At 57.6% G+C, this 12,317-nt stretch overlaps 1 protein-coding gene and 1 pseudogene across 2 annotated transcripts in view; both read left to right on the plus strand.

Annotated features, from left to right (window-relative positions):
* The window catches only part of TENT4A (terminal nucleotidyltransferase 4A), a 48,335-nt gene extending 42,432 nt beyond the window's left edge, over positions 1-5,903 (plus strand). The window contains exons 12-13 of one of the 2 annotated variants that reach the window (XM_060634338.3): positions 1,628-1,792; positions 3,623-5,903. In XM_060634338.3, the coding sequence (XP_060490321.2) occupies positions 1,628-1,792; positions 3,623-3,817 (360 nt within the window). In that variant the 3' untranslated portion in view covers positions 3,818-5,903. The remainder of the gene's footprint in view (positions 1-1,627; positions 1,793-3,622) is intronic. The other variant, XM_060634339.3, reaches the window with a different exon arrangement.
* A 3,593-nt stretch (positions 5,904-9,496) lies between these two features.
* Positions 9,497-9,681, plus strand: LOC132682481 (U4 spliceosomal RNA; annotated as a pseudogene).
* The last annotated feature ends 2,636 nt before the right edge of the window (positions 9,682-12,317 follow it).

The following is a 12,317-nucleotide window of genomic DNA, read 5'->3' on the forward strand; positions in this document are numbered from 1 at the left end:
CTGTTGCTTGGAGCTTTGCCCCGGAGGGTGTCCTCACAGGACGCGCCCCAGACCGCAGGCCGAGGGCAGCGTGCTGTGACACGGGGTGGCGACGGTGGCAGGCGGTAGGGCCCCGCCACAACTCCCGGGAACTGCGTGGGGGTGTCATGCTGAGGCGGTTTCCTGTGCTATGAACATGGATTCTGGGGGCGCCTGGGGGGCTCAGTCGGTTAAACGTCCGACTTTTGATTTCGGCTCAGGTCACGATCTCACGGTTCGTGAGTTGGAGCCCCACGTCGGCCTCCACACTGTCCGCGTGGAGCCTGCTTGGGATTCTCTCTCCCTCCCTCTCTCTGGCCCTCCCCTGTTCGTACTCTCTCTCTCGGTAAATAAACTTAAAAAAAAATTAAAAACAAAGTATATTCTGCCACGAACTCTGGGTGTGGTAGTGGCCACGGTCTTCCTGGATCAGTCATCGGGTCTGACCTTGCCTGAGGCCCCCGGTCCCCCAAAGGCCAGTGCGGCCACTGTGTGGTGGTCCAGCCAATGCCGACCGTGTGATTCTGGCAGGAAGTCCAGGAATGTTTGGGGGATAGGTCGAAGGCCGGGTGCTGGTGCCGTGGTCTGCTCTGTCACTCGTGCTGACAGTGAGTGAGCCTAAAGCTGCGGTCGTTCAGATTTTAAGCCACAGCTTGAGGCCCACTTCGTTTTCTTTCTGAACTTCAGACATTACTTCTAGCAGAGTAACTGAGTAAACCACTCCTGTCTGCAATATCTCGTGCGTGCTGTCTCCATGGAGGTGTCCCCCCGCTCGAGACGAAATGGGCACGTGGGGCTGGGGCATGAGTCTGTCAGACCCGGTGGGCTCTTCCCGGCGATGCCAGCTCCTGGGCGGGGCAGAGCCCCCACGGACGAGAGAGAGGGCCCGTGTGCGCTGCAGGCCCCCGTGGGGAGCTCCGTTCGGTAGAGCGTAAGGAAGGGCCACTGCCTGTGTCCGGTGCCCTTGTCGCCCTGCGGCTGCGAGTGTCACAGCCTCAGAGTGCCACCCGGGACACCCCAGCACCTGTCCCGGCAACCTGTTCCAGGCGCTGTTCAGGGTGGGGGCTGCAGTCAGTCCCCAGGGGTCTGTGGGGCACACAGAGGATTCTAAGATGTGGGCAGTGCCTTTCTCAACGGTCCGAGAGAGTTCCCAGGGGCACCCTGTGCAGAAACAGAAGCAGTCCAGGGGCCGGAGAGGACGGGGAGGGGCCGGCCTTCCCCAGCACCCCTCCACAGGCCAGCGCGCGGCCTCTGGGCCTGTGTTGGGGCGGGGACTCTGCTTCAGCTCTTTCCAGAGATGCGAGCGGTGGTTGTTACTCTGATGACTCGTTTGTTACATTGGCGTTTGGTCTTCCAGGAACAGCGAAGCTTTTATGACTTGGCTTCCCGGGCAGACTTCATACTGCAAATGCTGTTTCAGAATGTGAGGTATTCTTGCGGCAAAACAAAGTCTTGTCAGGTTATAGGAAAACACAAAGAACGTTCGTGAACCTGTTTGCCAAGTGCTGTTCCAAAGTAGCGCCCTCCCTTCTCGGGCTCAGCATGACAACTGGGACCGTGACCTCTGACCTCGGTGCCTCGCTGATGTCTCTGCTCCTTCTGTTCCTAGACCAGGTTCACGATACCTCCACCGACCCTCGGGGTGGCCCCTGTCGCTTGCAGACAGGTTGGCGTCGAAGGAGCTCCAGCGTTGAAATCCGTTCACCACATGTCTTCCCCGGCCATTCCGTCCGCATCTCCCAACCCGCTCTCGAGTCCTCACCTGTATCACAAGGTAGGCCGCCCCCCTTGCTGGTGGTGCCCACCCACGCGGGTCTGTGACAGGCCGGGGCTCCATGCTCTCTCCGCCCGAGACAGGGCTCCACAGAGATGCTCTTTACTATTTATTTACTTTTATGATTCTTTTAAGTTTGATTATTTTGAGAGACAGAGGGAGAACGAGTGGGGGGGAGGGGCAGAGAGAGAGGGAGACAGAATTCGAGGCAGGCTCCAGGCTCTGAGCTGTCAGCACAGAGTCCAGCGGTGGGGCTCGAACTCGTGAACCACCAGATCGTGACCTGCGCTCAAGTTGGATGTTTAACTGCCCCACAGGGACGTTCTTTAAGATGGAATTGTTTTCTGATAATCCATAACAAAATGCATGTTTGCTTTTGTTTGTAATGAAAGAAAAGTATTAAGATATTTTCAAGTGTAATATAGTTTTAAGCATCTCCCATAATTCTTTGATTGAACCTGTTAGCATAAAACTGAAGTTGGAAGGAAAGAAGGTTGGAAGTGGGGAATATTTTGTTTTCATGTTCGTTTGTTAATTATATGCCAGATGCCTTGGATTTCAAGAAGCCAGTGGTACAATCCCGAACAAATGCTGGCGTGGCCCAGCGCAAGGTGTCGCCGTGTGATCTCACCCCCCTTCTTTGTGTGTGCGCCCTGGGGTGGAGAGGGGCCGGGGTGCGCTGGGAGGGCCCGCGTCTGACCTGGTTTCACGGGGGTCCCTGCGACGCTCCTGTCCGTTCCCCTGTGGCTTCTCCAGATGCTGCACAGTGAGAAACTCGGGTGATGGGAAGACAGGTCATTATCAACTTCGTGTGCTCTCAAAGCGCCGGAGTGTTTCCGAGAGCGGGCGTCTGCCCGTGGGAATTAGGGTGCGGTGTCCCCAAGCGAATGTCCCCTGTCTCTGAGGATACGGGGACACTCCCCTCGATTACTCCAGTCAGTTCCTCTGATGCTTATCTGATCGTATTTTGCCAGTGAATTTTTGATGCTTAAGGTCTGGCTCTTTGGAGCTAGGTCATTAAGTCCTGACTGGTTTTTCTGTTTGGGGCCGAGTAATAGACGTTCCTTCCTGGATTTACCCGTCCTGTCACGAGGGGTGTTCATGGCACCCCACGGGCATCATGCTGCCCTGCTAGAAACAGGGTGAAGGGACGACTTCGAGAAGGGAGGCACCTTCGTGAGCCGCACGTTGGCTTTGCTTCCCACCCCCTGCTGCTTGTTTGCTGCGACACTCCTGACCGCGGGCACGTTTCCTCCGCTCTGCTTTGCGTGGAGCTTCGGGTGTAGGAGCACCAAGCGCCGGCCACAGCGTGTCCAGCGTCACACCCCCGGGGGCTCAAGCCCCCAGCCTGCTGGGCACAGAGCTCGTGCACGTGTTCCAGAATTTCAGAGCCAAAGCGGAGGAACAACACCCGGGGGCCCTTAGTTCTGTGGACACATAGGACCAGTTGGAAGTGTGCCGCTAACATCTTTGGGCGGGAATGTGTGTGGTTTGACCCGGGTGGGTCGCCAAGTGGGCGTGGGACTTCCCGCCTCACGTGCAGTGGCCGACGTGACCTGGAAGAGAGGCGACTTTCTCTCAGCTCCTCCACATTTAATGTCACGGGGACACTGTGTGTGCAGCGGGGACCAGACTGCTGCGTGGCTGCCGTGGGCAGCCTGTGTGCGCCGTCCCCGTGCATGGGCTGGGCCGGGTCTCCGGTGTAGGGGAGGGGAGGGGGGACGTGGCTCGGGGACGCTCCGTGGCAGCCGGGTGGGGGGCCTCCCGTGACCGTGGCGCCCGGTGGCTCCGGGGCGGCCTGTGACCCTGCTGTCCCCTCTGTCTCTCCAGCAGCACAGTGGCATGAAACTGTCCATGAAAGGCTCGCACAGCCACGGCCAGGGCGGCACGTATGGCTCCGTGGGCAGCGGAGGCGTGCGGCCCCCCGTGGGCAACCGGGGCCACCACCAGTACAACCGCACCGGCTGGAGGAGGAAAAAACACACACACACGAGGGACAGCCTGCCTGTCAGTCTGAGCAGATAATGGCCCCGACGGTGCCTCCCGGCCCCCGCTCTCCGCAGACTCACGCCGGGCGGCCTCGCGCCCGGCCGGGAACTGAGACCAGCATCCAGCACGCGGGCCGGGCCCCTCGGGGCGCCCGCCGCCGCTCACTCTGCATGTTCCTCGTGTGGTGGTCGCGTCCATCTTCAAGAACAGCTCCCTGTGCTCATCTGTGAAGCCTTACTCGGCGCGGACGCTGTCCTCCGCCTGCCCAGGCGTCTCCCTCGGCGCCCAGGCGGGCCTGGACGGGGCCTGCAGGACGCGACGTCGGCCTCGGCGCTCCTCGGCAGCGGGTGCGGCTGTTTTCGGGGCGCGTCTGTCGGAGCGACAGAGGTCGACCCCGGTCTCGTGTCCTCCTCGGCGGGCGGGGCGGGGAGGCCGCCATCGTCTCACTGCCCTCACGCTTCGTGTCCCGTGTCAGAACTGTTTTTCTATGTAAATACTGAAAAGTTATGATTTGTGCAATAACTCAGATATTTTTATTTAATTCATATTTTCACATAAGTTATATTTAAGGGAGGAGGTTTTTTTTAAACAAGCTTAGGTCCTTTCCCGAGTCGCATTTTCTAAGTTGGGTTCATCGTGTCGGCTGGTTGTCTGATGAGCACCGTTACCAACACCGCGAGTGAGGGGCTCGGGGTTTGTTTTCGTGTTTTCCTTTTGGTCAGACGCGGGCGAGGCCTCTCGGCGCCCGGCGGGGGAGCCAAGTGGCCCCGGCGGTTCTCGGAAGCGGCTCGGCCCCCAAGCCCTCTGACCAGCTGCCCGCCGGCCCTGCCCTCCGGCCCGTCTGTTGTCTCGCTCTGACCACAGAGCTTAACGTTTTGGTTTTTGGTTCTTTTAAAGTAGACAACAAATCCAGCATTTAAAGTGCCAGAACTTTCTAAGGGGAGAAAGGGTTGTCACATTATAAAATCCTAAAAAAACAAATGTGAACTTTGAGATGCTTCCGTCAGTTTTAGTAACGTGGCCTGTAAGGACGGGTCTGGTGAATATCAGTACGGACAATGGTACCCAGTTTTAGGAATGTGGAGAAAGGAATTATGTTGATTCCATTGAGGAATCTGTATAGCAGTATGCCTTCGTTCTGTTAAGAGCAAACCTATGAGGAGTCCTTCAGCTGCTCAGTGCACCGTGGGGAGTATTTTTAACGTATTGCAGGACAGCACAGCCCAGGGGTGGGGCCGGGGGCGGCTGGCGCCCGACTGGAGAAGCCTACAGGCGTAGTACGCGGGCGCAGTCTGCCGCGGCGGCCACCGTCCTTGGCCTTGTTCTCAACAAGAATATGTCCGTCCTGCCTAACCCTGAGTTTTCGGAGCACCACAGTTGTCCTGGGTGTTGTTGGCTGCATCTCAGAGGCCGTCTGAGCCCCCAGTTCTAAAATGGGGGTTCCGGCCCTGCTGAACACTACAGGTAGGCTGGTCTTTGAAGTCCACTAGTGGAGAAGGTCGAGTCGCGAGACTTACTGCCATGACACCTGATCGATGTGCCGAGTGGGCGCTCTGGAGTGCGGCCTGGTGGTGGGGCCCCAGGGAGGGCGGCTCCGCATTGTTGCGGCCGGCCTCGGACCCAGGACTGGCTCACAGCGCCGTCGAGAGCTGGGGCTGTGGGCTGTCGGGGTGGGGGGGGGGGGGGCGGCATTCCAGAACAGAGTAGCACATGTCCGCAGTTGTTGTTGATCGAAAGTTATCAAAAATATTTAAAGATATTTAAATTGTGAATCTATTGATAAAGAAATATTTATAAAAACTGATACGTAGGCCTGTACTAATCTCCGCACATTAGCAATATTGACTGTAACCCTACATCAAGGAGCCACCGCGGGGCGAGGGCCCCGGGGGGTGTGCATTTTAAAGCTCGATTCGTAGACACAGGCGCCACACCCCGTCCCCGTCATGGTGAACCGAATGAATTGGCCTGGCTACCACTGTGGTCACGCGCTACAGGTTGAACAAAACGATATCATGTTTCGATTTTTTTTTGTGTGTGGACAACAATGTGGAAGCTAAAATTGACATATTTTTATGTAAAGTTTTTCTATTCTTTGATTTTTAATAAACTTTGGAAACCAGGTGGTGTCTGTGTTTGAACGTTTGCTCTCCTTTCAAGAGGAGGGGGAGCTTCTCTAAGTTCATATCCCTGAAGTTTCTAAATAGAGCAGCGAAAAATTATTTTATCACTGGTTCAGGAAATTGGAATCCAGCTGACGTGCCAGGCTGTGCGCAGAAGAAATGGGGCCGAAAGGCAGTCTGCGCTCGCATTCCACGCCAGCCCGGCGGGTTCAGGAACGCCACTCAAACGACGCTATTGACGTGCCGTTTCTGACAAGGGGATGTGTGATACCACTGGGTGCTAATAAGACTTTCCAGTGAAACGCGTCCGTCTCCGTCTCTCGTAGGTCAAATTATATCACTCAAAAATAACACATTTGAGACAGCCAAACAGAATGTAACTTAAAATGTGACACATTTAGAACTTACAAGGAAGTATCTAAAAATTGTTACAGAGCAGCGAGTGTCAGCTGCAGCCCCCCTCCTCCTCACCACCCCCCTGCGTGGAGTGCGCGTGCCAGAATCCTCAGCCACAGCCTGGTACAACCCTCGCTCATCCGCTCCTCCCTTCCACAGAGATTTCGAGGGTGCTCCAAGCAGGTGCACCTGAGTTCCAGCAAGGCTGCATAAAGCCCCAGAAAGCAACTGATGTGCCAGATGTCACTGTTGTGGCTGGAGGCAGAGTGACAGGTGTGTCTGCGAATAGGACCGACCAGGTGAGGGCTTGAGCTGGGTTAGGGTTAGGGTTAAGGAGCTGGCGCGTTGGTGGCGCTGTAAGAGGCCGGTGGCCCAGAGCAGGTGCAGAAGCGGAGGCTAGAGGGAGGTGAGCCGGGACGGACGGGAAGTGGGAGGGCTTCTAAGTCACTGTGGCCGCTCATCGGAGAGCGGGCAGGAGGAGGACGTCGAGGTGGCCCAGGTGAGCAGGGGTGGCCGCGGGCAGCTACGGGCAGGTGGGATGGGACCGGCAAGGCCACCTGATGGACTGGGCAGGGTGGGAAGGCAGCGGCCCCACACCCCCTGTGGGTTTCTGCCCACGGTTCTCTGAAAGGCACGATCTGCGGGAGCCCCCGGCCTCCGGGAGAAGCCCGCTCAGTTAGTAGGTCACGCCTGTGAGCCCGGGGCCTCGGGGAGGGGGATGGGGAGACTGCAGTTACCTGAAACGTAAGCACCCCCACCCCACCCCAGTTGGGGATACCTGCACCCACTGTCCTGTGACTCGGCTTCAGGTCGGTCACCTGCAGGTCACGACAGTGACTCCATCCGCGGGACATCCCACGACTCCAAATTAGCTCCCTTGTGGCCACTGCTCCGTGACCGCCTCTTGGAGTTGCTGTGGGGCCTCGTGTCCTCGCTGTCTCTCTCCCAGGTTCCTGGCGTTCCCGTGTGCAGCGCGGGAGGTGGGACCTCCGTGATGCAGACAGACCAGCCCACGTGTGCACGGTTTTGTTGCCCTCGCCCTGTGATGATCTTCCTGAAACTTGGGAGAGGAGAAGGGTGTGCTGTCGATATTTGCTAAGTTGCAGAGTCCAGGCCCGTGGTGGGGTAACTTACATGACCAGAGGAGGCTGCCCGAGAAAGGATGAAACACACAACAGCCCAAACACCCCACAGTTGGGGCTAATTCTTGTCAAGGATGGCTTGAAACTCGGTTTCCTCGCTGTGCTTCCACAGCTCCGTGGGGTGGGGCAGTTCAGAAGTCATTTGTCACGAGGCACCGTGGACAAAGCTGGCGGTTCCACGCACCTTTAGTCTCCCGGCTTCAGTGGGTCCCGGGTAAGGGCCAGCCCATGACTTACGAGGCCCTGGAGTGAATTGCGGGCAAGATCAATAAACACAACTTGGGTTCTTGCAGATGCTGCGCTCTCTGTCCGTGACCTCTGAACCCGGACATTTGAGGCACTGACAAGCGTTACACGTCACACGAAGGTTCTCTTGTGGGTCATTTAAAGTTTTGGTAAGAAGCGGGTGGCTCGCAGATTTTAGTTCTTCCTGCCTGAATCTCCCGAAGTCCCGAGTGTCTCCACGGTGATAGGTGTGGACGGCTGTGGCCAAATCCAAGCCTACCCGGCAGCTGTGTGCTCGGCTCCAGGGGAATCACGAGAGGGTTGTGAAATCGGAAGGGCTCTGGAGCCCAGCCGGGGCAGCTCTGCCCTAGGTGAGGACACTGAACCCCGGCCCTGGGAGCGGGGTCTCAGGGCCACAAGGCAGACCTGAGGTGGGACCGAAGTGATGGCACATCCTGACGGCGGCGGGCGGGGGGGCTCTTCACAAGCAGCGCGGCCACCCTTCTGGCCCTCCGGTGAGCTTAGAGCCACTGCCCGGTTTGGGCAGCAAAACCTCCACTTCCATCATTGAGTCCCTTGAGCTTCCAGACTGTGGCCTGATCTGTGGCTCCCTGTGGACAGCTGGCCCGGATGGTGGAAATTCTCATCACGCAGCAACCAGTGATGAGAGCCGCCCGGCTTGATGTGTTTCGATGGTGAGGCTAAAGCCTCCTGGCTCGTGAAACGTGGAGGTTTGCCGTCGCCTTGGCCTTCGCGGTCGGCGTTTACACTTACCGTGCGGGTCCTCGCCAAGGCGGGCTCTGGAAAAGCACGCTCCAAACCCAGCTGGTAGTTGTAGCTCCATCTTGACTCGCCCGGCTTCTGGCAGCTTCTGCCGTCTTCCTCTGTCCCTGGCGCCTCCTCCTCTCCCTCGGCCCTTCTCCCGGTACAGGCAGGTGTGGGATACCGGGGCCTCCGGCCAAGGCCACGCGGGTGGGCCTGACGCTGAGAGGAGGCTGACGTCGTGAGCACTTGGTGGGTCGGCATGGCCTGGACCATTCATGGACGTGAGCTAATGACTTCAGGGGCCTGGCACGCTGTCACCACCACTGCCGCCAGGGCGCAGGGGTCCTTCCCACCTCCAGAGGAACAAACCGTGGCACAGAGAGGTTAAGCACCCTATGTGCCGCTTTTCGAGAAACTCAGATGGGCGGGGTCCACAGAGATCAAGGTATAATGAATGCTGCTGAACTCTGTCTGGAGTACAGATCAAAGCAGTTGGGGTGTTCGGGGCTGGCCTCCCTCGCTCTTCGTGTCCTGGATTTTCAGCTCGTTGCAAAGTTTCAGAAGACCCCAGGGATAGGTCTGGTGCCGGGAAGGGGGTCCTGCCTGAGTTCGGGAGGCCCTGACACCCTCGGTCTCCACCTGTGTGTCCCATGTCTCTTGGAGTGCCGAGCGAACGTCGGCTGTCCTCGGGGGCAACCTCGTCCTCCATGATCTCTGTCCACCCTTTCTGGGACGGGCCCCTTCGCCCACGTCGCGTGGGTCCCTTCTCCCCCCAGAGCCACCTGAAGGGGTCCAGAAGGATTGTTTTTGTCTCTTCTGGTGTTCAGTCCTGGAATCATCACTGGCCAGTTGATCTTCTCTTCCTTTTGACATCTGCTATATCGTGGCAAGAAAGTGGCATTTCCTTTTCAATTTCATCTTCCTAATAGATCACGAGCCTTCTGGAGGTGGGGGGTGGGGGGGGTTGTGCACGCACCTGTGAGCATGTTGCTCCCAGGATCAGCACCCTGCTGGGCGCCACCCAGAAATTGCCTGAGATGCTCACTGGTTTATTATGGGGACGTAGCTTTGCGCAGTGGCAGTATCGTAGCCAATGAGGTTATCCGAGGCGCGATTGTTGCTAATTGAAAACTATTATGGGGACGTGGTCACGCTTCCCTTGCTTCCGTTATTACATACCAAAGAAAGTCTGGAACAAATAGACAGCAAAGCTTTAGTGAGCGAAAATTTTTTTCACGTTACCAAAAGCAGCAGCAAGTAGATTTAAGACTCAAGGTGCTTTTTTTTTTTTTCTTTTAAGGAAAATTGGAATCCAGATATGAACCAGAATTTTTATTCTAATTTTTTTTAATGTTTATTTTTGAGAAAGACAGATAGAGCCTGAGCAGGGGAGGGGCAGAGAGAGAGGGAGACCCAGAATCCGAAGCAGGCTCCAGGCTCTGAGCTGTCAGCACAAGGGGCTCGAACTCACAGACCCTGAGATCGTGACCTGAGCCGAAGTTGGACGCCCAACCGACTGAGCCACTCAGGGGCCCCTGAACCAGGATTTTTAAAATACCAAGTCCTCCTTTTAGCTGTGACCAGAGGGTGGAGTTCAGAGTTTCGATAGTGTGCCTGCCGCTGTCTGCCCTGGAAGAAGGAAAGCTGAAGCCAGGAGGGAGCCACGTAACGGCCGACGCTTTGTTTTGGCTGTATCGGGTTCCTGGATGGGCTGTGTCCGCCGACAGGTGTCCCCCACTGCCCGCTGCTACCTGCTAGGGGGGCGAGGGGGTGTCAGGTGGGCATCACGGTCTACCCCCCCTCCTGCCCCCTCCCCGCTGCCCCGACCTTCCAGAAGTTCTGGCTGCTGTCTCCCTGCAGGGAAGAGAGAGGGCGCCCTTGCCTCACTGGCGGGCTCCCTCAGCCCTGCAAACCTCCACACCCCTCCCTCCCTCCCTGGCCACAGGGCTCACTCACCCCTGGCCAGAGGGTCCCCTGAGGGTGGGTGGGTGCCCCCCCCCCCCCCCCCACGTGGGCTGTGAAATAAGTTAATATTGGAAAGGAAACCATGTGCTGTGGTGAAAGACAAGTACGGGGAAATCAGGCTGCCGCTTTTTTTCCAGAACTGAAAAAGAAAAAAGATCTGCAAAATCCTAAGAGTGAGGAATATCTTCTGTGGACTCCAAATCCACTCTACCGCTCGAACCGGCAAACTCCACGCTGGAGGGCAGTGGGTTTTATGGCCACAGCTTCACAGATTCATTATGCCGCCCTTATATTTATTATAAAAATCTATAACTGATTTGTTATAAATACTGGAGAAATCACAAGAGTTATGAAGCCAATTCCCTTTTTGCTCCTTGTGCTACTGCTCTTCAAGGCCCTAAAAATGGGGCCTGTGGACTCGGATGTGGAGACCTTGGCGGGGAAGGGCTTCTCTTCCAACTGGAGGAAGGGATCCGGTGAGATTCCCTCAGGTTAGCAGTGCAGTCGTTGACTCACGTCCACAGACGGTTACATCCGGCGAGATCCAGGCATGGGGTCTTGTCCGGGCGGCTGGATTCAGAGAATCCAGAAGGAATCCAGAAGGAATCTGCCTGGCAGGGCCTCCCAGCGTGACCAGCAGGCACTGGGCTTGGAGCAGCGTGCGGGGAAGTGTTAACTCAGCAGGCCTGACTTGTTCACACCCTGCATGCTGCAGAGACACGCGCGGTCCCTAACCGTTCCCAGAGGTCACCTCTAAGCCCCTGTGATGTCCTGCCCGACAAGAGCGTCTCTGTTTATCCGGGGCTCTGGGCCCTGACAGCTGTCAGGCTGGCAACGTGATTCACGGGGGCCGCGGGGCCCACTGCCTCGGTTTGACCTGTAGAGGGGCTGAAGCCCGAGAATTGAGGTCGGCCACGCACAAAATCCCTGGACCCAAGGCTCTGGGTGAGCTTCCCCGGCTGGCAGTGCTCCACGTGTGTGGCCACGCGTCCCTGCTGTGAGAATTCAGGGCTGTCCGCACAGCTCCCCGGAACGGGCCCTTGGAAGCTTGTGCACCATCTGTCCTGAGCTCGCCCTTCGAGGCTTTGCTGGTTACGGCCCGTATCCTGCTGCCGTCATAAACCCCAGTATCTCATCATTTCCGAGTGCTCTGAGTCTTTCTAGCAAACCACGGAAACCGAGGGGGATTTGAGGACCCCAACAATACTCCGGGGGCTGCTATTCGCAGACGGGGCTTGAGGATGAGGGCAACAGAGGGGATTCAGCACGGAACACGTTCCTGCGTCGCGTTCCTGGTCCCGCTGCTGCTGGGGGGCAGGGCCAGGCTCCAGGGACGGGGGGAGACGGAGGGGATGTGCGGGGTCCCACTGTCCTCAAGACCATCACGGGCTTCCTTTGTAGTGATGGGCACGCGCACAGGAACTTCCTGGGGGGGGGGGGTCTCTCATTTGCAGTGCTGACAGCAGGTGACCAGGTGGGTGGGGTGCAGTTTGTGGACTCAGAGGTTGGGGTGCACGGCTCTTGCTCCTCATCTTGTGGAGGAAAAACTGGAGAGCAAGGTGGCCTCGTGCCCCCCTCACCTCCCCCTGCCTCACCTCTCCCCGCCTCACCTCTCCCCCCGTCTCACCTCCCCCCACCCCACCTGGGCCCCATCTCACTTCCCCCACCTCACCTGACCCCACTTCCCCTGGGCCCCACCTCAAGTCACCACATAGGTCACCCGCTCGGCTGCTGGCCTGAGTCCTGCCCCCAAGATGTTAGGTCAGTTTCCTGGGGCCACTGTAACAAAATATCACAGACCGGGCGGCCTAGACGACAGACCTTCATTGTCTCACGGTTCTGGAGGCCTGAAGTCCACGGTCAAGGGGTCAGTGGGCTATTTCCTTCTAAGGCGCCGGGGGAGAACGCATTCCAGGCTAC

Source organism: Panthera onca, chromosome A1 (assembly GCF_046562875.1).
Source record: "Panthera onca isolate mPanOnc1 chromosome A1, mPanOnc1 haplotype 2, whole genome shotgun sequence".
Lineage (NCBI taxonomy): Eukaryota > Metazoa > Chordata > Mammalia > Carnivora > Felidae > Panthera > Panthera onca.